The sequence below is a fragment of the Cololabis saira genome, chromosome 7 (assembly GCF_033807715.1).
Source record: "Cololabis saira isolate AMF1-May2022 chromosome 7, fColSai1.1, whole genome shotgun sequence".
Classification (NCBI taxonomy): Eukaryota; Metazoa; Chordata; class Actinopteri; order Beloniformes; family Belonidae; genus Cololabis; species Cololabis saira.
In genome coordinates this window covers 21,611,090-21,637,954 of record NC_084593.1, presented here as the reverse complement: position 1 = coordinate 21,637,954, position 26,865 = coordinate 21,611,090, and the positions used below count along the sequence as shown (strand labels likewise).

The following is a 26,865-nucleotide window of genomic DNA, read 5'->3' as shown; positions in this document are numbered from 1 at the left end:
TGTTTCTTTAGGTTTGTCTTAGTTCTTGAATTTCAAAATGAGTAAAAACAGCCAGATAGAAAATAGAAAAAGTTTTAAAATATAAGCTATCAAGTTTCAGAGTTTAAGCTCCAAACACAGTTGGTTAACGGCAGCGTAAGTATGTCCACTTCATTTCTAACCCAGAAGACATGTGGCACACTGACCACTCACAGGCTAATCTTTTGGGTAAACAAAAAAAAAAGAACATCTTCATATACAGCCTTTCGCTAAATACATAACAAGCCTTGCTCCAACTGTCTCAAATATCACTTGCCTCACCTTAACAATACCGTGCAAAAGTCTTAGGCACCCCGATTTTTGTGTTTCATCAAAGTTTAAACCCTTGATTGTCTAATAAATCTGTTGGTCATTTAATGGGTTCTTTTTTAAAATGTTATCACAATTTTACATGAAAACCAAACCATATAATTTCACTTCAAGATAATATTTGCACAACATAAAGCCACAAGATGTTCCGACTGCAATGAATCAACAAGACAAACTCAGTATTTAGTGAAACCTCCAGAACCAAGTCCATATTAATTTTTTAAGCAGACTGCCTCATGCAGACATTTGCAATATTATTCGGGATTCTGTCCTCAGATTTAAGAGAGGCGGGTTCCCTTATTTTCCGTCTGTATTTTAAATAAGTGAGAAATAAATACAGACGTCATTAGAGCTCTGATAAAATAAGAATTGCATGCTTCAGACTTTTGCGAAGTACTGTATACTGTTAACAAATAATAAGGATTGAAAATAATTTATTTACTTTTAAATTTGTGAGTAGGAAGTAGTAAATGGTATTAAAATATATTATTTTTATTTATTAATATGGAAAAATCAAACTTTGTGAACTAAGTTGTTTAATCTAAAATTCTGTCTGACCTTTTCTTTTTCTTTAATTTGTAAAACACTTCAGTGTCCAGGGTTTGACATTTGTGCATACTCACTCCACATTCACCCCTTTAAAAAAATGCTAATTTGAATAATGGAAAAGTAATGAACTTCACAGAAGCCACGGGACTTCGATCCAGTTCAGATTCCGCCACACCGCTGTTTCTTTTGTTTTGCGATAACATTTGGGTGTTATCTGCATTTCACGTGGCTCTGATTTTGTGAAAAGTCTGCTTGTTTGAATTTGCTTTTAATTTGAATTTCAAGGATTTATAGAAGGTGATAAAGAAGCCTTGTCTTGTCCTCCATAATTTACGTAGTTCACTGTATCATATTTTCAGATGTACCACAGCTGTTGGTAAAGAGCGTAGGAGTTATAGCTTTTCTCCAGGATGGAAATAAATACCACTATCAAAAGCATTTATGAGGGTCTCTAGAGCTGGATTCAATGATGGCTGAAGCTGGAAACTGACACTGGTCCAAGAAAAATGTTGTAAATCTACGCAGACAACTCTCGATGAACAAAAATACTTCTGATCTTTGCTTGCTAAGAGGGGTGAAGAAATAACTATCGCTCTTGATGCTGCTCTCAGAATAAATTACGCACTCTCTCATGGGATTTAGTTCTCTTTGGATATTGAAGTTGAAATCATAAAACATAAACTTTTCTGCTGACTTAAGAAAAAAAACAAACTTGAGCAAACGTAATCCATTTCTGGGCAGACTATTTACCGCCACCAGATTCCATCTCTTCATTTCCATACAAATGTAAAACTAGGCAGGCATGGAATCTTCTGTGAATCTTAAATTAATCCAATTGTTGCTGCACAGTTCAGGGTTTGCTGGAGGCAGGAAGGAGACAAATGCTGCCCAAATTGCAATTTCAAAATAAAAGGCCTCCGTGATTTTAATCTGATTGACATGAATAGTGTTCCTCTCTTCCACATATGAGTTTTTTTGGGGGGGTTTGTAGTTTTTGTTGCACCTTAAACCTCATAAAATGAAAATTTGATAGTTTCATACATAATATTATGCTTACATAAAAGACACCCAAGTCCCCATTTGTCATTTTTGAACGTTCTGAGGCATATAATAACGTCTGCCAAGCTGCTCAGAAATAAGTGTTTTCACAATGCTAAACAAATAAATGCCAGAGGCCCCGAAACAAATGCGCACTCACTTATCATTTTAACCCCTATTCCTGATATGTCTACCATGTGTTAAATGGCTTGTTGGGATTTTTTTCTCTTACCTTTACCGGGATTTTCAACAGTTACCAAACCAACAGAGACCATTTTGACGCAATTAATCTGCATAGAACCTTTGAATGTGAGAAGCTTTTACTGTTGGGAAGTATCCAGCTGGCTTATAGATGCTGAGGTATATGCCTCAGGAAGATGAATAATGCATCGCTTTTATTCAAAACGCCATTCAGGAACCTTTTCTCTAGGTGGAGGAGATGTGAAGATGTAAAGCATATGATGGATACTGCTGCTGTTTTTATGTAATAATGATGATAGTTTAGCTTCATGTCTTTGTGGCTTAACTTTTGTTTTTTATATATATTTTTAGGAGGAAATCTGTGGCCTTTATTCTCATAAAAAGGTCTGACTATCTAACATTTATACTCACATAATTCACTGTCTTAACTATACAGTGTTCAGTTGTTGCCATTCTTAAAGGGATATGCCAACAGTTTGGTATTTGGTTGATTGGTCATCAAACCCAGAGTTTGTTGAGAGTATGTATCATGGCTAATTCTAGGAGATGTGACCTGATAAAGGAACTTCCTTGTAACTAGAATTCTTGGATGTGTTTTTATGGAGAGAAAATCGACTCAATATAGCTGTGCGTGCATAGCACTTAATTTGTAGCTTTGTGTACTTGTACTTACCTGAAGTCACGCAAAAGGAAAACATATATATTTCTGCATTTATTTAGATTATGTCAGTTTAGTTTTGGTCCTTGATAGTCCATTACATAGCGGTCGTTGCCTTAACGATTTAATTACATTTGTACTGCTCATAAATGCAGATATGTCCATATAAGAAATTACAAAGTAAATATGTTATAACCGTGGGATGTGAGATTGTCATTTTCACATAATTCATTACAAATTCAATGGGAACTAAGGAAATAACACTTGACGAGGAAGAAAATTCAGATGACCCAGCTTTCCGCCAACACTCCGACGCACCATGTAGACGTGAAAAAAGTCTCAAAAAAACGCTCGTTCTGATCTGTGTGTAAATGTAGATGTGTGAAAATAAAATAAAAAAATAATAAAATTAAAAATAAAAATAATCATTTTGTTCGTAACTTTGGGTAAGTTACGGACAAAATGTTCTTTACGTTTTACAAATGATGTTTTATACATACAAGTGCACAAAGCTACACACAAACAGGTATACGCATGTACAGATATATTGAGTCGATTTTCTCTCCATATGTGTTGTTTTTAGGGTTGTTTTCGCCCACTGTGTGCTCCCACTCTTTAGGACAGATGATGCCGTACGGGTCGACCTCGACGGCTCTCTGTGCCACATGACGTGGAATAAGGTTATCTGGTGGATATGTGGCGGTGTGCTGCAGCTGTTGCACCATACCAGGATGGCAGGTGCACTGAAAATGTCCAAGTGAAAGGCCTCTTGACCACTCGATAGAAAGAAAGGACAGAACATGAAAAAGAGGAGAACAGAAGAGAGCCCCAAAGTTGTTTTCTTGTTATACCTCTTGATGTTTCTTTGGTCTCTTTGCCGGCTTTGTTAGCTGTGTGCAGCCGGCTCATGGAGATAAGCTTGCACAGAGGCAAAAAAAAATCCATACATGAAATGTTTACTTTGCCCGCTGCTCTTCAGACAGTGTCAAGCAATTTGCATATAACCAATCAAATTAACTATCCTATAAAATCTGCAAATATCTGCCAAAAATGTACTGTTGTTGAAAACTCTGGTTTTCTTTCTCCCTATCAGTTACGCAGCATATAATAAAACATGAATAGACATATGGAAGAGAAGTACGGAAGCGCTGAACTGCCACCATCTTTAAAAGAAAAATTAGAGCTGTATCCTGTCATAATGTGAAATGTTAATATTCTAACAATATATTTTTTACATTCTTACAATATCTTATCACGTTATTACAAAATATCTTTCATCTTTGAAAAATATATCATAACGTTATTACAATATACATATTTATCATGGTACGACAAAAAAAGTGTGTTGTACAGTGTTGTGCATGAACGCGTTCACACGTTCATTTCTGTGACAACGTTGAACTGAACACAACATATTTGCAAATAGGGCTTTGTCGCCAAGTTGCATTCTGGGATGCGGCGGCCATGTTGGCAGCCTCGTGAGTGTAAACAAACAGCCGTGTAGTAGCAGTGTATTAGCAGTTGGTAGCATCAAGTGAACAGACGGAACGCAAAAAAAATGTTAAAAAAAATGGTCCGAAGAGCAGCTAAGGTAGCTTCCAACATGCCGGCTCTCCCAAATGATGACGTCAAGACGACCAAGCCCTATAAAGAACTTGAACGTGAACTTGTTCATTCTGCAGATCACGAACTGGAATTTGAACTGTTCAGATTATGTGAGTTTCAGCTTCACTGTTTAGGTCCAATTATTACGGAATACTTTTCACAAGCGGGCGGCGCACACATTTAAAATACTCAACGAGATGACGACTTCACACTTCATTACCCACAATGCAGTGCATACACTAGCTTAACAACGGGCACCTGAGCCCGGTGCACGCTTTACAATGACCAGTGAAGAGAGAGATGTTGCGAGACGTCAGATGAGGCCTCCGTGGAATTTTACACATTGTCTCCCAAAGAGTCCAACGGTAAGAATCTAGAACCTTTCTGTGCAAATTATGTCCACCTGCGCTGAGAAAACAAGTCCCAACGTCTGCCTTGTCAACTTCAAATTTGAAACGTCATGTGGAGTTAAAGCATCCTTCCAGTGTGAGAAAATATCTGTGAGTCCTTGACAGTCAAAAAATGTCATCAGGAAAGGCCAAGCAGACCCTTAACAGCCCCAAATGACCCCAGTCCCACTGCTGCACCTTCAGGGGTTTGATTTCCCAGCAACAGATAGAAACACTGATAATGGACTACATTGTTGGAGAATTACAGCCTCTGAGTAAAGTTGAAAAGCCAGTAGGACAATACATTAATTTGTACATCTCACCTAAAAATATTGAAATGAACTGAATTTGAACTAGTTCAAAATGAAAATGGTGAACTATGAACGTGAACTTTTCATTATTAAACTATGTGAACTGAACTTTGAACTAGTTCATGAGAAGTATGAACTTGCACAACACTGATGTTCTTACAATATAATATTTAAATTATAATAACGTGATCATATATTATACAAACGTAAAAAGTTTTTCGGAATGACTTGATAAACATGTATCAACACGGGCGGCAGTAGCTCAGGTGAAAGAGCGGGTCGTCCAATGATCGGAAGGTCGGCGGTTCGAATCCCGCTCTGTCCCAGTTTGCTGTCGTAGTGTCCTTGGGCAAGACACCTTACCCAGCTTGGCCCGTGTGAATATGTTTGAATGTGTATGAATGTTGGTGGGGGTCGGAGGGGCCGTTTGGCACGATATGGCAGCCACGCTTCTGTCAGTCTGCCCCAGGGAAGCTGTGGCTACAAAATGTAGCTTACCACCACCAGAGAGAATGTGTATGAATGAATAATGATCTCTGTAAAGCGCTCTGGGTGCCTCTATATAAATCCAAGTCATTATTATTTTGTATATTGTAATAACCTGATATATTGTTCAAACATGACAAAACAATATTCAAATTACGTGATAACATATTGTACAAACTCGAAAAAGATATTGTTTATACAATAAATGTTCACGTTATATCGCGATAATGACTTTCTTTCACTGAGGTGGCAGCTCTGCGCTTCCGAATAAAAGACTATTGGACATTCAGCTTGCAAAAGCATTGTTCTTGTTTTAATGGAACACCAGCAGCATGTTTGACTTCCATTAATAATCTTCATGTTCGTTCCTGTTCGTTCAGCAGCGGAGACGGACCAAGCATTTTTATTTAAGCTTGTGCTACATGCAATCCATCCCTCCAGAAATAGGCCTACATTATTCATTCTATGCTATGTGATTTGGCTATAGTGTTTCTGAGCACTCTGTTAAATGAAAATATTTCACGTGTGAATTAATCATTACAAGGACTCATTCTCCATTCTTTCCGTAGCATAATGATCTCTTTCTAACGCTGGTCTGGATGAATCTTTCATTGTCTTTATCTTTAAATGCGTTGGCACGATCCTCCAAGGAGACAAGGGCCGCGATGCGCTTCTCAGCGCTGTCAAAGTTAACATGTGGCTGGGTTAAATGCCTTAATTCAATTGATGCCAAGTGCAATAACATCATCAACAGATCTTTTAATAGCACGGAGAAACAATTTCAGTTTTTTTCATTTCACTGAGATATTTCCCTCTTTTAAAAGCAAATGTAAATTCACTCACTTATATGCACGAAAAGTTGGACTCTAGACATTTTTGGAATTCTGTTTAAGATTATAATGAGATGGCCTTTAACCTCAAGATGTAACAAAAAACTCCTCAGAATACTTAAGAAGCTAATTCATTCTTGCATAACTTCTACCGTGTGTCACTCCCGGTTTTTAATGCTTTGTTTTTCTTCCCCTCACAGGTTTCTCCATACTGCAGGCCATCATGGAGGCTGCGGTAGCAAACAACTGGCAGGTGACGGCCCGCTCTGTCAGCAGCACAACAGATGCAGCAGAGTTCAAGCGCATCATTGAAGAGATGGACAGGAGGCAAGAGAAGCGCTATGTGATTGACTGCGAGGTGGATCGGGTCAATACTATATTTGAACAGGTGAGTTTCTCACGCTCATTGTTTACGTGAAGTCAGGAAGGCATTTTGGATAATGTAACAAACAGCTATACTTCTCCTTCCTTTTTATTCTAGTTATATAATCTTTAACAGCACCGTCACTTTGACATGCAGAATTTGGGTTTAACCTATGAAAACTTATGTTTTCATATATTCTGCATAGGATAAATAACAAGATCTCAGCGCTTTAAAGAAAAAAGTCAGTTGCATTGTAGGAAATTTATGATCCATGTTTCGAAATTGAAAATTTACCATTTGATTTTTCTGCAAAACCATGGATATGCATGATCTCAAAGTTTCTAAGCACTGAAAAAGGACCTTTTTTCACTTACTATGATTTTGGGGAGTTGATTTATTTAGTTTTTCCTTCATTTCAGTGACTTCTCTCTGCTCACTTAAACAGGGGTAAATATTACTTTGCCTGCATAAAATAAATACATGTTGTAATCTAACGTTTTTTTTAAAAACGATGGGTTTGTATCAACTCAAGAAGTCTAAAAGCAAATAGTTTCTTGACTTTGTGTCACTTGGGAACCTTATGTGAAAAAACACTCAGTGTTTTGAAGGGTTATATTATCCAGAATTTTATTTTTTTTGTCTTTAACCAGTTTAGTGCTTTGAGAGCGTGTGATTTTGGACTTGATGTGGCAGTTATAGTGACTGCTAATAGTCGGTGCCAAATAGGTACTTCAGCACTTGATTATTATGTGATCAAGTACTCAAAGACTCATCAAACGTGATCGCTAACAGCACGTCAAGCCATTGCTGATGGTCGAGGAGATTTGAACCATCTGGCAGCTTCTCATTCATCATACATCCAATGGAAAAGTTAAAGATATTGGTTCACATTGCGATAGGGAATCCCGAAGGGGAAATCCACCAACTATGAAGATGCATATCGCGTGCCATACCACAACAGGAGCGGGCAGCTATTCTTCCTGTAAGACAATCCCTGCTGCCCAGTTGTCCTAATCCATTCCTTCACCCACGTTCTTTGTCTTTTCTTCACATTTATTCTGAATAATCGCAGCAGCTAGCACTTGTAGTTTTTACCCCCTGATCTTTTTTAATTACTTAAAGGGGACCTATTATGGCATTTAATATATTTTTAAACAGGCCTTGAATGTCTTAAAAACAATCTAAAGCTTGTTTTTTCTACATGAATAAGAAATTCAGCCTGTGGGCCGTGTCTCTAGTTTTACTGCTTCTAACCCCTTTTTCTGTGCTTCATTTAAGGGGCGGGGGGGCTATGATAATGAGGCTCTGTGCTGATTGGCTGATTGAATGACGTGTAGGAGGGGAGGAGGAGACAAAGCCTCTCCGGCCAGAGCAGCCAGCTCCGTACACAAAGCGTGTCGTGTCCCATGCGAGCGAGCTTCTGCGACAAAATAAATTCCATTGCTTTATTTTTTTGTATTGGACTGTCCTAACTGGCCGCGAGTTTAACGGTTTCAGCGTGGAAAGAGAGCGTCCGATGTCATGCAGCTCGACGCGATAGTCGGACGCTCGCATGCAGTTATGACACGGTGGAAACTGATCTTAAAGCCTGATTAACGGTTCTGCGTTAAATCGACGCGTACCCTACGCCGTAGGTTCTGCGTTGGTGTAACGCGGAACCATAAATCAGCCTTTAGTCACCTCGTCTTCACACAGAAAGATTTAATTTAATTCTAAACAGTTACACCACAGTTATTTACTCCGATTCCTCATTTCATTTCATATGTTACAAGACAAATTAAATCATGTTAACAGTAAAGAAATTACAACACTGAATTTTCACAAATGACAACTTTATTGTTAAAAAAATAAAACATAAGTTTTATATAACATTTATGTACTATTGCTGGCTCAAGGAAGGACCGTGCGTCTTCTGAATGTGTCGTTGAACAGCTTCAGGTGCATTGCTTAGAAGATCTGAAACCATAAACAGAAAAAAAATTATTACTAATAGAGCTCCGGTGTTACCTTACGCCGGGGCCCGGGGCTCCTCACCGCTCCGGTCCTATGAGGAGTCCCGGTGTGTGGCCTCCGGTGCTCTGGAGCTGAGCTAAATACTTAACCCATGCAACCCATACTTGTAGACAAATATAAATAACATAAAAAAAATAACGTCACTTACTGCTGACTCGTGTGCAGTTGCCGGGTCCGTACTGCTGCTACTGATCCTTTTATGAGGAAATGTCGGAAATGTAAATGTCGATACAAAACCTCATTTTAACTGTCCCTCGCTGTGGAAACAGCCACCGCTTCCAAACAATGGCGGACGCTCCAGCCGGCAGAGAGAGTTATGGGCGTGGTTTCAGCAGCGGAGGCCGACCTATGGAAATCAGCGCCTGTCGTTACGTAACGACAGGTGCTGATTCTGAACGGCCCGTAGAAAGTCACATGACACTGGAAGATTCAGCAGGGCGGGGGTACAGACCCTGCAGAATTCCATGGGATTTCATCTTCCCTGTGTTGGCAGGGTGAGGGGAGACCACTTTATATATGTTAAAACAAGAAAAAACTTGTTTTTCATAATAGGTCCCCTTTAACTTTTAGGTGTGGGTTTAGGCCTCAGTTCCTCTTTGTTGTCTAAAAGTGGTTTATGGGCCAGTCAGGTGACCGTCCCTGTCAGATTGTGTAGTGCGTGACCATCCAGTGCCTTTAGTTATATAATGTGAACAGCACAATGACTTAATGAGTCCCGATTAAAAAAGAAAGGCAGATGGCTCGACTGTGCAGACATGACTCGCTGACTTTCAAAAGGCGCTTAGACACTGACATTTCTTTGTGGAATGTTTCCCCCTTTTGCTGGTCTCGGTGCCTGTATGCAAGAGCCATTTTCCAGAAAGGCCATTTTCCCCGAGTGAGAAGTGTGAGAGTTTAACAACTTTCTAATCACATTGTACGAGTGCCAACCAAAGTCATAAGCACCAAGGAGCTGCGCTTCACTCTAGGAAGTAGTTAAAACGAGCTTACACCTGAAACAGCAGCTGGTGAGGAAGACCCGGACACTTCCAGCTAGTGAGGAAAACCTGGACACTTCCAGCTAGTAAGGAAGACCCGGACACTTCCAGCTAGTGAGGAAGACCCGGACACTTCCAGCTAGTGAGGAAGACCCCGACACTTCCAGCTAGTCAGGAAGACTCCAACACTTCCAGCTCCTGAGGAAGACTCCAACACTTCCAGCTAGGGAGGAATACCCGGACACTTCCAGGTAGTGAGGAAAACCTAGACACTTCCTGCTAGTGAGGAAAACCTGGACACTTCCAGCTGCTGAGGAAGACCCCGACACTTCCAGCTAGTGAGGAAGACCCAGCCACTTCCAGGTAGTGAGGAAGACCCCGACACTTCCAGCTAGTGAGGAAGACCCCGACACTTCCAGCTAGTGAGGAAAACCTGGACACTTCCAGCTAGTGAGGAAGACCCAGCCACTTCCAGGTAGTGTGGAAGACCCGGACACTTCCAGCTAGTGAAGAAGACCCGGACACTTCCAGCTAGGGAGGGAATACCCGGACACTTCCAGCTAGTGAGGAAGACCTGGACACTTCCAGCTAGTGAGGAAGACCCCGACACTTCCAGCTAGTGAGAAAGACCCTGACACTTCCAGCTGCTGAGGAAGACCCGGACACTTCCAGCTAGTGAGGAAGACCCTGACACGTCCAGCTAGTGAGGAAGACCCGGACACTTCCAGGTAGTGAGGAAGACCCCGACACTTCCAGCTGCTGAGGAAGACTCCAACACTTCCAGCTAGGGAGGAATACCCGGACACTTCCAGCTAGGGAGAAATACCCGGACACTCCCAGCTGCTGAGGAACATCCCAAAACTTCCAGCTGCTGAGAAGGACTTGGACACTTCCAGCTAGTGAGGAAGACCCGGACACTTCCAGCTAGTGGGGAAGACCCGGACACTTCTAGCTAGTGAGGAAGACCCTGACACTTCCAGCTAGTGGGGAAGACCCGGACACTTCTAGCTAGTGAGGAAGACCCTGACACTTCCAGCTAGGGAGGAAGACCCTGACACTTCCAGCTAGTGGGGAAAACCCGGACACTTCTAGCTAGTGAGGAAGACCCGGACACTTCCAGCTAGTGAAGAAGACCCGGACACTTCCAGCTAGTGAGGAAGACCCTGACACTTCCAGCTAGTGGGGAAGACCCGGACACTTCTAGCTAGTGAGGAAGACCCGGACACTTCCAGCTAGTGAAGAAGACCCGGACACTTCCAGGTAGTGAGGAAGACCCCGACACTTCCAGCTAGTGAGGAAGACCCCGACACTTCCAGCTGCTGAGAAAGACTCCAACACTTCCAGCTAGGGAGGAATACCCGGACACTTCCAGCTAGTGAGGAAGACTCCAACACTTCCAGCTAGGGAGGAATACCCGGACACTTCCAGGTAGTGAGGAAGACCCGGACACTTCCAGCTAGTGAGGAAGACTCCAACACTTCCAGCTAGGGAGGAATACCCGGACACTCCCAGCTGCTGAGGAACATCCCGAAACTTCCAGCTGCTGAGAAGGACTTGGACACTTCCAGCTAGTGAGGAAGACCCTGACACTTCCAGCTAGTGGGGAAGACCCGGACACTTCCAGCTAGTGAGGAAGACCCGGACACTTCCAGCTAGTGAGGAAGACCCGGACACTTCCAGCTAGTGAGGAAGACCTGGACACTTCCAGCTAGTGGGGAAGACCCGGACACTTCTAGCTAGTGAGGAAGACCCGGACACTTCCAGCTAGTGAGGAAGACCTGGACACTTCCAGCTAGTGAGGAAGACCTGGACACTTCCAGCTAGTGAGGAGGCCTGGACACAGCTAGTGGGGAAGACTCGGACACTTCCAGCTAGTGGGGAAGACCCGGACACTTCCAGCTAGTGAGGAAGACCCTGACACTTCCAGCTGCAGGAGCCGCAGTGTTGCTGTACTGATGCTGTACATGCAGCTGAATCTGTATAGTTACACTCCTCAAATTTCCCGTTAAACTTCTCCACACATCAGTGCTCCGATCACCCACAAAGTCACTCTCTCGTCCACGTGCCTCTCTTGTGCAGCTACACATGCACACTTATACACACTCCTGTTAAGAGGACGGTAAAATTATGAAGAAAGCTGACAGCATCTTCTTCACTATGTTTTTTTTTTTTTTTTTAAATTATCAATATGAGTGCAATGAACGTGACCCCTTTCCATCTCGTTTCAAGCACACAAAATGGAGTCACACTTTGGTTCTGGAATGCCAGTTTTGTTTATTTAAGGACACATGTTTGGGGGATTTTCCTCTCTTCCTTGGCCCAGTATGAAAAAGGCCAGTGGAGTCAAATTGGTGTCCCACATTTAAGGAAGTGTTACAGAACGGTAAGCATCTGAAGGGATCTAGTCTGAAAGGGGATGAAAACTAACCAGACTGTGAGTGAGAGTAATGGTTTAAAAACAAAAAGAAAAGAAACAAAACAAAAAAGCACTCTGGAGACGGAACGGGAATATCCTCACACATGGAGGTTTACTTACCCTGTCTCCCTCCAACTGTGGCTTCGCCTGCCGGCTGATAAGGCTCAAGCTTGTGAAGGGCTGTTGCCAGAATGACAGTCGGTAGTAACCTTACCTGTCGTTTTTTTTTTGTTGTTTGATTGCTGCGGTCTTATACGAGAATGATTGTGTTGAAGCAGCGAGGGCGCCTGAGGTGGAGAGGTCTGAGTGTGAGCAGCCATTTGGAGAGGCCACAGAATAGTCAACCTATTTAATCCCTCTCTAACAACCCAAAACCCCTCCATTCGTCTATCAGGTCAATTGCCTTAGGAGCAAATGAAAGGTCCACCAGTCCTTGTAGTGGGGAAAACACAATTACCATGAATAGATGAGTGGCTATTCTGCTGTGCATCTCCTGTTTTTGCCCTCCTCGCTCCACCCTGTACATCCCTGATTTCCGCTGCCTGCTTATAAGGCAATCAGCTCCAGAATTGGATCGTGCTCGTTAACATTAATTTAGATATTGGTTTCTCATTACCTCGCAATATCCCCCCAATGATTGTTACTTTCACATGTTTTTTTTTTCTATGAATATAATTTGATCCCACAGTCGTAGTCTAGAGCAGAATTGCTGTTAGTATTTATTCGCTGTGTCTAATTTGATTCTCAAGCTGCACATTTGCTCCCCTTACTTGAGAAGACTGAATGTATTCCCTTTTTTGTGTTAACAGCAAACATCAGCTTTTAACAAAAGTTTAGACTATTCATTACAAATCACATGAGGCATATTAATGGTTGTATCTGTAATTGCTTCTGTCCCCTGAAAACAATAAGGATACACAGCAATTATCTGTTTGATGTTCTCTTCTTCTTCTCTGTTTACTCATTAATAACTTCATTATTTTTCTCATCATCCATCAATCTCACGCCATTACCTTCGGTAATTTTGCTCTTTAAACTCTGCTTTAGCCCAAAAGGATAAAATAAGCTGCTTTTACAGCAGCTGAGCTTCAAAGCAATAGTGCGCTTGGGTTTGTCCCTTGTTTCAGTGACAACCACAGCATGGGACTTTTTTCTTCCCTTTTTGGAGTTAATTGGACTAATCCAGCCAGCTCTGCCAATATGAATGAGTCACAGCCATTCAGGGAAGCTGCTGGACCTCTCCCTGTAACTGCCCCCCTACTGGGCCACTCCATTATACATTGCAACAGGAATGGGCTGTCTCCCATGAGGCCGATCACACCAAAAATGGCCCCCACTGTCAACTGTGTAGAAACCTGCTGCTTCTACCTGCTGGTGCAGTTCTATTAAGGAACAGTTGAGGACAGATACAGATACATCTGAGGCGATCTGGCGGGACAGAGTTTGAAGAGCTGACGCCAGCGTCTGCATGTCGTAATTCTGACATGCCGCTTCAGTCTGTCAAGGTCAGTGCCTGTTGAGAAAGAATCATGAAGCAGGACTGATCCAGAGAGCTGATTGCTGGGGGAAATGGGAATCAGCTCAGTGGCTTAGTTTTATGATTTCACTCTGAGTAATCTCACAGCCATGAAGATCTCCAGCCAATGAAGGTCCTGGAGTGCACAATTGCATCACGGAAAGACAAAAAAAAAAAAAGATTATATGTTGCTGAACCTGAAAATCGTTTTCAAGGATTTTATTGTTTTTTTTTCCTCTGTCAAAATGTTTTTCACTCAATCTTACTAACATTTAACTCAAGTACAATGTGGAAGCATATAAATATGATTTACTACTTTCTCAGCTGCACATATTTTAAGCATATTTGCAGCTATTTGCTTGTTTTTCTACAAATCAATAGCAAAATACAAATGTTATTCAATCATTTTGTAAATACATTTTGATTAAGGTTATTTTAACTTACCATTACACTATTATCTACCTTTAAGGAAAGACAAAATGCTGCATATGTGGTTATATTAATAATAATAATAATATTTTTATTATTATTATTATTATTATTATTATTATTATTATTATTATTATTATAATACATCTGGTAGTATAGGGTCAACCACTGCTATAAGTCTAAACATGGGGGTAAACTGGAATAATGCTTTAAAGCTGCAGGAAATAATTGTAGAAATCTGATAACTGATAATGATTAAACAATTATCAGTGTGGTTTCTCACCAATTTTCTGGTTGGTTAATAAACTAACTGAATCTGTTTTTTTTTTCGTTCTTATCTAACCTCCCTAAGGAGTTTTTGCTCTGAAAAACCACCGTGTGTGTCTCCTCTCCACACTGCACAACTGATGTCACTCTGTGGTGTCGGTTTCTGCATGCGACACGTTTTATTAAAGAGTAGAATGAGCCTCGCTCTGATTTTGTTTGAGGATGCTGAACTAGAAGATTTCTCCATCACTACTGCATTGCAGATATATCGAGCCAGTGTCAGTACTTCCCTTTTACCTGCTTCACTCTTTCAAACTTATGTCATCAATATGTTTTATTGAACTTCATTGGTGATAAGATTTGAAGAAAATGTTAATGTCATTTAAGAAGGCTGTAAACATTGCAATATTATTGAAAATAAGCTAACAATCTTTGCATTTCCACTACTTGTCATAATCATTTTAAGCCTTGGATATAAAGTGTTTTTTCTCTCCTCGGGGTGTAAGTTATTATCCCAGCATGCATGTCTAACCATGTATATACATTTATACAAAGATGGGAAGTTTTTGCATGTCAGGCCTGCAACGCATTCCAAGAAAGTTGGCACAGGTGCAATGTAGTTAGCAGTTAAGGAGGTAATTGTGTGTTGTTGTTTTGTGTCCAAAGAACAATGACGTCAGGTGGATTGTAATGGTGATGCGGTGCCAAAGCAGAATCCATGAAAGGTTGAGTTTTTAAGATCTTCAGCACAAGATAAGCTGAGAATATCCACTGTGTAAGAAATGTATGAGAAAACCTCTGGAAGGTCACTTATCATAATGGCTGCAATGCAGCAAAGCTTATAGCAGGCCTGAAATGCAGTAATCAGTTTATATTAAAATGAAATGAAGTTTACAAAACAAAAGAAACAGAATTATCTCATATTTTCTTCTCTTTTATGCATCATCTCAACTTTCTTTCTGCCTTTGGATTATAATATTGCTCATAGCCATGTTGATGCTCCTTGCTGGCTCTTTTTCCTCGAGGGATTCCAGAGCTGGAGTTTGCTCAGAAGCAACAACCTGCTCATCACCAAAGTAAAGAGAGGCAGACACACGGAAAAAAAGGGAACGAAAACGAAGAAGCAAAGCCTGGGACAGGCCCTGGGCGAGCAAGCTGTTCAAAGACAGCCAGGCAATGAGCATTCTGCCAGTCACAAAGCTGCATTTTCAAGCAGTGACAAAAAAAAAAAAAAAAAAACGTATAAGAAGCGAACTGGAATCAAAGAAGGGAGGTTAGGGAAAGAAGAGGAATCTGGGGATTTGTTAGAACAACATTCTGCCGCCCGTAGAGGCATTAAGGGTGGCCGCTTTGCGTCATGCAGAACTGGAGCCTGTCCATGTCCTGCTTTCTGGTATGGAGGGAAGCGCTGAGAAAATCGCAGTTGGACGTATTATAGGACCGAAATCTTTGTGCAAAATCAAATTAAAGAAATGGAAGGAAATCTGACCGTGACTGATAAGAAGTTGCAGGAGAAGGGAGAGAATGGACGATAGATTTACTGCAGCAGATAAAAAAATGTCAGCAATAAAAACTAGGCCCTCAATCAATTTTGGAGATGACAGTGAGAACTGGAAACAGTATCGGCATTCTGCAAAGCCAAGGATGACATATTGAGAAGTTGAAGTATTAATAAAATCTAAATCTAAATAAATGAACTATAGTACTTTGTAATTTCCCAGACACAGGCCATCTTCATCAGTTAGACCCCCCCCCCCTTTTTTTTGCCATGAAGTGGCACTTCATGGCATACCTCTAAATTAACTTGAAAATTAAAAGGACAAAGAGGGAAAAAAGTGGGTAAGTTAATGTCTCTGCTGCAGAATCCTTACTGCTGGATAAAAAGCTGGAGATACATGCTGCTTCCGAACCCTGGAACCAACTTTAGCTGTTGAGGGCCATTTACGAACTGTGATTATAGAATTAAATTGGATTAAAGTGTTATCATTAAAGAGAACCTTGACAATGTCACCTGCTGACTCAACGACAGAATAAGAGGCTGAAACCAGTGCACTGCGACTGCTACGACTGCATAAGAATACGTCAAATAATGGCATGCAGAGGAACCCTTTTTCCCTTTAACAGTCATCTTATGAGTCAGGTGGGGGTTTTTTTTTTTCTTTTTAAAGCGCTCTGTATTTGGTCAAAGGCCAATATTTCTGCCACTTCGGGGGCATATATTGCTTCTGCCAAGAAAAGCATCTCGCCGACAGCCAGTACTGGCTGTATATTAAAGGGAGTTTAATGACAGGCAACTGTACAAAGTCTTGAAGGTAAAAAAATATAAAAATGTTTGTGCAATAGACAGGCACTTTCTGTCAAAGACATATCTGGACTGAATTTTAGAATTAAATGATTTCTTAGCACCCAACACTAATTCATTCTTTTGACAGTGCAACTATGTTTATATAAGCAGGCCTTTCTATTTTGCCCTATATAAGCTGCATGAACATTTATTTTGTGAGTAAGCCAAAGTGCAAAATAAGTGTGTTGATCATTACCTGTATTCACCGCAAGCACATCTCTATTTTGTCACCGAATCAAAACCTTTCAGAGGGAAATAAACATCCTTATAGTCCAAAATTAATGCTGATACACAGTATTTATGCTAAATTACATACAGTTTATTTTCAAAGTAATTGGACAAGCAATCATGCCATCTATTTCCCATGGGCATCATGCCATTTGTTCTGGATTGATAAACCAGCAGACCAACATCAACCAGCATTAATGGAGAATTGTCACACGGCCTCTCTTATCATTTTAGATGCATCACATCATTGTTTCGGTCGAGCTTCTTAATTAGCGGACTGAAATTCTTCAAATAAACCCAGCATTCAAGGAGATGACTCAGCTAAATTGCCAGTGTTCTGCAATTAATAGATAAATAAGCATTCATGGACATGATCAGGTTCCTGGGGTTTGCGTTGGTTTAGTTGGTGAAGACGTCCCTTATTGTGAAAAGCTGTTAGCCGACCTACGTAGATGATTTCCTGACTGACTTTCGTAACTGAGCGCTTTGACTGTTGCAAGAAAGACACTAACTATTTATAAGTGTTTTTTTTAAATAAAGATAGAAGGAAAAAAATAACCCTGTAACAACATTCAATGGAACCTTTTATTTTGAAAGCACTGACAGGTGACCAGCCCCCGGGTCTCCCACTCAGAAGGCGCGCCGATTTTTTCCAGTGGCCAGCCGCGGTACTGCAACCAAAAATCCCATGCGGCCCAGAAAGCTTTTTTCCCATAGACCGCAATAGTAAAAGAGAAGCCTCTAAAACTGTTCACAGGACACCTCCAGCTGTAATCACCGGCTATTACTAATCTTTGTATTCTATATTTTTATGTCATGGACTTTATATCCGTCAAAAATGTTTTATAACGGCCAGAAAAGTCAAAGAAAAGTCTCTTTCTGGGCGTGACGTCACGGCTGACGTCACAGCCGTGTCCGTGCATTCCACGGATGTTTATATTAATATATATTATGTAATTATATTATATTAATACATTAATAATATATGTAATACTATACATGTAATAATATACATTAATTAAGATATTATATTAATACATATTATATTAATACTCGCGTCATTGCCCCGGGGCATGATGGGAGGCCCCAGAGCATCATGGGAGGTGACTCAACTGCGCATGCTCTATGGGCCGCTGTATGCGGAAGTAAACCCGGAAGTCAGAGATTTTTTCGGCTTATGCGCTGGCTGAGCAGAATGCATTGAAATGAATGGGCGGCCATTTTTGACGTCCGATCCAGTTTTATAATAGATCCATGCAGGTGACACTTCGAAACAGGAAGCAAAGTCATATATTAGCAATGCCATCAGCTATAAAAAGTGAACTTGATTTACTTGGTATTAAATATTGATCAAGTTCAAACATAACAGTCAAAACACCTTGAATGGTTAAATAAAGTGATTTTTTTTTCTTAACAAATACTTTTATTTTATCTCCAGGTCAAGAGATGTGATCTTTTCTTGTCAATGATGCTACAAACTGGATTTCATCAAAATCTTTGTGTTTTCACAATCTCTCCACAGTTCACTCCACTGTAGAGAAACTGTTGGGATAGCCGCAAGACCAACCCTCAACAACTAATGCAGATTTTATATTTCTGCATTCTCCAGTTCGCAAAGCCATGCTTTTAACATGATCCGATCAAGTTGCCATGGAGACTCTGCTCTGCTGAACTGCATATCCCCTTGTTGTTGCTCACAGCTGTTTTTTTCTTTATTTTACTCTATCAAAAAATGATTTCACTGACCAATAATCAACTACCTAAAACACAGAAATTGAACCAGGTTGCAATGCAAAAATAGATTAATTAATGAATTAATCATCTATTAAATGAATAAATAAAGATGTCAGATGTTGGTGTTGTAGTTTATGGGTTTATGGGTTCAGATGATGGCTAAAAATAATTGCTTCCATATTTACTCATCTTTCATATGCCTTGGTGATATTTTATCAGCTCTAGGGAATCATTTCCAGTCTGCCTCTTCGCCTGTTCGGACAAACGCTGCAGTGGAAAGTTCATACTTAGTAGAAAAAATGTATTAAAAATATGAAGCTGTAGTTTTACACTTAGTTCTGTCTGTCTGAGGCAGCATGCTGGACTGGCTGAAGCTGAAGTCAAGGTCATCCATGTCTCTGGTCCCTATCAGGCTTTGAAGAAAACTGTACGTGGGAACTACAGTTTCAATAAACTGCAGGACAAAAAGGTGCTGGAACCAGCTCGAGGATCGATGTGCAAGAAAAACGGTGTCAGCGGGAAACTGACTGATTTTCTTTTTCTTTTTTTTTTCAGGCTTTTGCTTATATGCATTTACTCCAAAGACAAGCATCAGCAACAGAAATCACTTGAGAGGCAAAAACTAGGGTGATAAAGAGTAATGTTAATTCGCCTTGTTAGAATAATCTTGAAAAGCTAATGCAAAACTTATCTTTGATCTGGTTAATATTGACTTAGAGCTGAAGATGACTTGAAAAACCGTACAACTTAGTTAAACATTTATCCAGACAGATGAGAAAGTTTTGAAAATGAATGTTACTTTCACATATTAAGCTTAGAATAAAATAAATAGTAAAGGCAGCAGGAAGAGTCAGCTCTTATTTATGTGAAAGAAGAAAAATAGTGTGCTATGAGCCTTAGTTTGCCTATAAACGCATAAAAGGTATTTTTCCAAGTGCCTTTGAAATCTAATTTTATGAAATGTTTTTCTGTCATTACATGTCTCTGTCAGGACCATATATCACCTTAAACACAAGTATCTTGACCTCCGATGACAAGTAATGGGTTTTGTAGGGATCTATATTCTGACATTTTAGAATCTACAGTTTCCTAGAAAAAGATTAATCAATATTCAAGACACATCCTGCACTTGGGGCTGCGTGCAGATTTTGAAATGTCTTTTTTTTTCTTTTTTTACATTTCATCACAACTGATGCAGGCAAGCGAGAGGGTCCTGATCAGACCCTTGATGCTGACTAATAACAGCAGACTGGGATTTTGGGGGAAGGCCGGTGGCCCCTGTAGTTTCACTTTTTACTGTAAATACCCAAATATGTGTAAGATAACATTGATTTTACATTGTAGAATAGAGGAAGTTCAGAAGACGGAGTTATTGAAGTCCATATGCAAAAACAAGACCTGGTTGAATTGTGTATCAGCACTAGACAGCCTACATTGAATATTACTTGAATTCATGTTGAAATTGTATAAATTATTTGGGTAATGAAACACAATCTAAATCATGATATCGATACAACATAATGTTAAGACTTTTATTTGTTAGCTGGGAAATGGCGTGGTGAAGTCAGAGAATATGAAAGAAATGGACATAGTTGTGGTGACATGATTGGGACGATTGTTCTGTATTTTGGTCCAGAGGTGATCATATCTGGATGAGAAATATCCAAAATGAGATTACTAGGTTATCAATGAATGCAACAGCTAGCAACATAGTTAGACTTCAACTAGGATCTTAATGACTTTTTGTTAACATTTGTTACATATTGTACTTTACTTACCACCGGAATTGCACATAAAAGACATTCAATTTGGAAATCATTAAAGTTCCACTTGATAACTTGAATAATAATGCACTGTACTCATATGTGATAAAACTGTCCCTGTGCCCTGACAGGATCCTCATAATCCTCTGCTTCTCTTTATGTCTCTGATATGATTTACAAGAATCCTTTATATCTAAAAAAGACAAAAGAAAAACAGATCTTACAGACCTAAAACTCCTCATCATACGGGCGGGGGGGGGGGTTTGGTGGGAGAGCTGAAGCAACATAAAGCAGAAAAGGGATGTGTACTACCTTTAACAATTTAAAAAGTCGTTTCATTTAGTTGTTTTATTTTCATTTTTCTATCTAATATCTAGATATCAGATTCCCTCGAAGAGTTGCTCTCCTAAAGGACTTGTGCAACCAATTACCCAACCATCCTGAAGAGAAGGAGCAAATACCATCATAACGAACTGAAGGAAAAAAATACTTGACATTGCATAAACTTTATATATATATATATATATATATATATATATATATATATATATATATATATATATATATATATATATATATATATATATGTATATGTGTATATATATATATACATGTATATGTATATGTATCTTATTTTGATTCATTAATGTTTGTCATTTATTTCATTTGTACTTTATTGGAGCCAAATTTATTTCATGTCCAACGTCCAGTGACCCCGTAGGGGGTGTAAAAAGATCATGACAAACCATCTGTGACATCAGCCATAGGTGTCTGAATAATAGTTTTGAAGGCCGTGTTTCAGTCCTGTGGGGAAAGCCATCCTGGCAGGAGCCGACTGACTTGGCCCGCGCCCAGAAGCTGGTGTTAGCTTGCTAATAGCCTTCTGCTGGCTGCTCCCGGCGAGCCACCTTCACCCCTGTACCCGGCTAAGCCAATACAGAGCCGGCCGCAGCAGGCTGGAAAATTCACAGCACCAGTCATAACATCTCTGAAATGAGAGTCATTTTACCCTCTTGACTTCCAATACACAGCTCACATGTGAAGTTTACTGAAAATGCTAACTGCTATAAAGCTATAGTGATGAAGCCTCGTCATTTGTCCCTGCAGACTGCATTGTAAAAATAAAAGGGTTAAAAAAATAAATAAAAAGTAACACATGCCTAATCATGCATGTACTGTATCATGTGACCCAATGAGGTTCCAACTGGGGACAGATCTTGCTGTTTGGTTAATAAAAGAGGTCGAGGAGAAAGATTTGTGCGTTCTGCCCGAGGTTCCGTGCATCTCTGTGTCATCAGTGTCTTGCCGCGCTTCATCCCAAGGTTGCTGCCTGTAGCCGTGGCCAGGTTGGCCGTTAGCTGCAGGCTGCATGCAGGGGTGAGGTCTTCCCTCGCCCAGCTCCAGGGCAGGTGTGAGGAGGCTCACGGCCAGAGTCAAGGTTAGCACTAGTAATGGGGTGTGAAGCGGGGGCTTTGAACAAGTAAATGCATCTATGCATCAAGTCCAAAAAGGCAGGATTGCGAACAATTACTTTCTTTGCAAGCCCCCATTTCATTTCATTAACAGAGTTACGTAAAATGCTTTTTGTGATGCTTTTTTGATTTATATTCAGTTTATATTCATTTATATTTATACTCATTTATATTCAGACAGATGAATTCTAAAAGGCAATTTCTTCTATGTCTGCATTATAATCAGATAATTTCCTCTTTGTTTCTATTTCTTTGTCACCAGCCCGTCTGTCTGACCCCCGCAGCCTTGGTGGTCTAAAGCCTTTGTGATGCAGACGCTGTCAGAAAATAAAAATGCATCCAGAAAAATTGTCAGCAGGGTATTGTTAATGTGGACCAAAGTTGACAGTGCGTCCTTACATGACCTCAGTGACCTGTGAGAGGTCAGGTCTCTGAAGAAAGCCTGATGTAAACCATCCCTTGAGCTGTGTGTTGCTAACATTAGGGCAGACACTACAATGGAGAACGATCCAGTTTAACAGGTCATATATACCTGCTGTTATCAGCCTCGTAAACGACAATATACACGGGTAAACTGTGTGTAGTACGGTTGATTTATTGCTGGGTGTTTATATATTACTGCCGTCTGTGAACCATTTGTACCGAAAGGCGATAGTGAAGATACTTTGAACCTTGAACTTTTCATTTATGAGCCAGACTGTGTGAAAAATGACAACCTCTCTCTCTCTCTCTCTCCCTCTCTCTCTCTCTTTTTTTTTTTTTCTTTTGCTAGCGTTAACAATCTTCTCATGTTTATTTTATCTTTGAGGGTTTCCGAGTCCAAGCAAGTGTAAACCTATGCACCCGTGTCAGTTCAAATTAACACGTCTAGGTTAGAGAAAGTAATTTGCAGATAAACTTAATATGTTTTTCAAAGATTTTTGCACCCTGAGCTGTGAGGATCCAGGAGTGTTTCTTTTTTATTCCCTCCCCCATCACTATCTCCTACTCGGTGGGGATGTTGTAAACGATACAGAGCAACAAATATCCAATGTCCCCAGCCTAACACGCACACACAGAAAGATGATAAACTGACAGTTTGTTTTTGTGACGGAGCCGCAGCCAGAACATGTGCAAACATGCTGATTTTGCTGTAAACTTGTGTTGCTGTGTTTGTAGAGCGCAGATGAAAGCTGAGACATGGTTGACAGGTTTCTGCATGGCAGCCACTCAGAAGTCCATCCACAGCAGACAGCAAACTCATAAATAACACTCCTCACAAAGTCGAGCTGAAATATCACTGTCCTGCATGTAATGCACGGATAAAAAAACGTGAAAAAGAAAGTGTAACCTACATGCAAACATATGGTTTGTATCGCTGTGATAAAATAGCTTAGAACATCACTTACTATTTTCAGACAAGCTGCGTGGGTTGAAGCCATGCTGTTCTGCTCCAAAGGTGTGATATTTTCAAAGCATAGCGAGATCTACATCTGACTGTCTCACTGTAAATTGTTTTCAAACATTTTTTTCTTTCCATTTCCCACATTCAGTCCAGCAGATGTTGAGCAGTGAAGCCTCCACTCTGAATGACTTCAAAGTGAGAATATTCAAGGATGCTCCACTTTGCTTCTATTTCTTCCTCGTTATCATCTCCATATTAATGAACAACTGGTCCCACCTTTTCTCATTCCTTTGGGGACTTTGCATTGTCTGAACCTCCGGGACATCTGTGGTGCACATTGGTCATCTCTGCATTCACAAAGATTGTTGCAGGCGCTCAGATTTGCCGTGACTCTTAGCTCTCATCTCATGGGTGGTTAAATGTATTGATGTTTTTTTTTTCCTCCCGTAGGTTGTGGCCCTGGGAAAGAACAGTCGTGGGTACCACTACATTCTGGCCAATCTTGTGAGTAATGACCGCGCTGATGGAAAAGTGCATGCACAAGAGATGGGTTATGGTTTATATATATATATATATATATATATATAAATAATTTATACATAACATTTTTAAAAGTGGTATGTGTTTTGCTGTGTTTTCCTCTATGTATAGAGCTTATTACTGTATATGTGTTCCTTATAGTTAGTTAGTTAGTTAATTTTATTTGGTCCATTAGTGAATCAAAACATGCACCACAGTAAGGCTGGACACATAAATATATGAACCAAAAAAGGTGTAGACTGAAGCCGTAGCTTATATAATGCCTACCCTTTTTTACAATACATCACAACAAATCAAAATAAAAGGTATTACAGAGATCAATTACAACAAAAGCATGTGATATAGAGGATTTACAGGAGAAGCTGCTCTTGGTCATAGTTTATTTTTATCAATTGCCCTAAGTTTAAACATTTTTTTGAATTTGCAGATAGAACTACACATTTTTAGCTCATCACAGAGACTATTCCACAAGTTTACCCCTTTAACAGAAACACATCTACTTCTAAAGTTTGTCTTTACCTTTATTTTTTTAAACATACAAGTGCCCCTGAGTTCATACCGACTTTCTCTGGGTGAAAACATTTCCTGAATGCAGTAAGGAAGTAGGTTGTTGTGTGCCTTATACATTATAAGAGAAGTCCTTAGCTCAACTAGATCTACCAATTTTAAGGTATTTAGTTTAATGAAGAGTGGGTTCGTTGGGTCGCAGTATTTTGAATTATTTACAATTCTTATGGCTCTCTTTTGTAATTTGATTATTGGATCAATGTTTGTTATGTAAGTATTTCCCCATACCTCCACACAGTAAGTAATGTATGTAATGCTTATTCTCCATAAGCATGTATTTTGCTCATAAGAAGTGGATAAAACGGCTTAACCTTTTTAACTATCTTTAGAGGGCAGCCATGTTTCCCACAGGCTGTGCAGGGAAATGCTTATTTAGCCTTGATGTTAGTTTGAGAGTTTCAAATCGAAGGCCAGGCCTGCTTTCTCTCGCTGATCTCCCGCTGCTGCTCTGGCGTTAGAGGATGTGATTATGCAGCAGTCAGGCACATGTCCTTGCACACCACGACACAACGCTGCACTTAAAGAATAGTGATTTGACTATAAAAAGAAATAACGGCCGTGGCTCTCGGGTGAAGAGGGAAATTTAGATACAGCTGGAGCAGTGTGAGTTTTTGAAAGGTACACGGAAATGTTTTTTTTTTTTTTTCATACATGGCAAAGTTTTGAGAATGAAAGTAGGCCAGCTAGTTCAAGAAGAGTCTAATGCGTCACATGATGTCACAAAAACTGGGTGTTTGTTTATCTTAAGAGAAATGCAATGGAAAACTATGCTTTTTCACATAACCTAGGTTTCTTAGTAAATTGCATTTTCTGCACTGCCTTTGTAGCTGCAAATATTTTGTGAAGCTTTGCCCCAGGTTGTATTTAAAAAAAATTCACATAAAAACAACTTACATGAATCTCATTCTCCCCTTTTCCCTCTTTTCCTCCTTTGTCTCGTCTCAGGGATTTTCGAATGTGAGCATGGACAAAGTCTTTGCCGGTGGAGCCAACATTTCAGGGTTTCAGATAGTCAACCCTGAGAACCCGATTGTGCAGCAGTTCATGCAGCGCTGGGAGCGCCTAGATGAAAGAGAATTCCCAGAAGCTCGAAACTCTCCTCTGAAGGTACTAGGCTTTGCAAGGCCTTACACTGTGCATGCAGAATACAGTGATCACCCCCTTCTGAAGTGCACAGTTCTTCTTCCATCCCCCGTCTGCCTTTGTCATTCTTGCGTCCTCTTGCCCCTCGCTTCCTCCGCTGTCTTTGCTTTGCATCTCTCCAGGCAATCAATATATTGATAAGCGGTGCAAGCCAAGGTTATATTGCAGCTCCAATTTACATCTAATTTAACAATGATCAGGGAAGAAATGGATTTTGAATGCCATTTAATTAGATTTCGCCATGGTGGAGTGGTCAACAAACAAGTGGTTCAAAGCTATGTGGTTAAAAAGGTCAAGAGAAGTTGGAGGGGAACTGAAAGAGAGATAAAATCACTCTTTAATTTTCTGTTTATATCCTAACTCTGCACTAAAGTTTGGGAGGAAGTCCTGACCGTTCGACAAGCCCTGGCATTTCTAATCAAATCTGTCTGATAAAATTAGCTTTGTCATAGGCAAGGTGTCGAAGCTTGGATCCACCTGCTGCAACGACCTGTGAGGCAGTGAGATGCATTAGAGGCAGAAAAGAATGAATGAATGAATGAATGAATGAATGAATGAATGAATGAATGAATGAATGAATGAATGAATGAATGAATGAATGAATGAATGAATGAATGAATGAATGAATGAATTGTTTATTTCGGTTACATTACATTATTTGCAATTCAAACTGTGTGTGTGTGTGTGTGTGTGTGTAAATGACAAAACACTTTCATACAAGTTTACACTCATCAGTTTCACACAAAAAATAATAATAAACTCTGTAACCGAAAAAGGAATAGGCTGAAGCCAAAGCTTATATTTGCCTACCCTGTACTTTCCAACAGAAAACCCAGATTATCTGCAATATGAAAAGAAACAAAAAGAGAAATTTCCCTTTAAATTGTTCTGCTTAACCAAAGAAAAGCACTTGGATTACTGCCGTGTCTCCTGGATGCTCTCAATTTCACATCTTCACAACACAAATAGTCTTTTTTTTTTTCGTTCTTTTTGTTTTACCTCTCACAATGTGTCTTTATCTTTCTGTACTGCGCTGCTTTTGTTAAATGTCCCATTTTTGTACAGTACACCTCAGCTCTGACCCATGATGCCATCCTGGTGATAGCAGAAGCCTTCAGGTACCTGCGGCGCCAACGCGTGGACGTCTCCCGCCGAGGCAGCGCCGGAGACTGTCTGGCCAATCCCGCTGTACCTTGGAGCCAGGGTATAGACATTGAGAGAGCTCTCAAGACGGTAAGGAGGGGTGGAGGGCTGGAGGGGCGGCAGCAGCGGGGGGCGGTGGGGGGGCTGGCA

At 40.3% G+C, this 26,865-nt stretch overlaps 1 protein-coding gene across 6 annotated transcripts in view; it reads left to right on the top strand.

Moving 5' to 3' along the window:
* Positions 1–26,865, top strand: part of gria3b (glutamate receptor, ionotropic, AMPA 3b) — a 104,018-nt gene that overhangs the window by 46,764 nt on the left and 30,389 nt on the right. For all 6 annotated transcript variants that reach the window (XR_009782887.1, XM_061725048.1, XM_061725047.1 and 3 more), the window contains exons 4-7: positions 6,616–6,803; positions 23,773–23,826; positions 25,375–25,536; positions 26,638–26,805. Coding sequence is in view for 5 of the 6 variants with exons in the window: in XM_061725048.1 (XP_061581032.1) it covers positions 6,616–6,803; positions 23,773–23,826; positions 25,375–25,536; positions 26,638–26,805 (572 nt within the window). In the remaining variant the exon portion in view is untranslated. The remainder of the gene's footprint in view (positions 1–6,615; positions 6,804–23,772; positions 23,827–25,374; positions 25,537–26,637; positions 26,806–26,865) is intronic.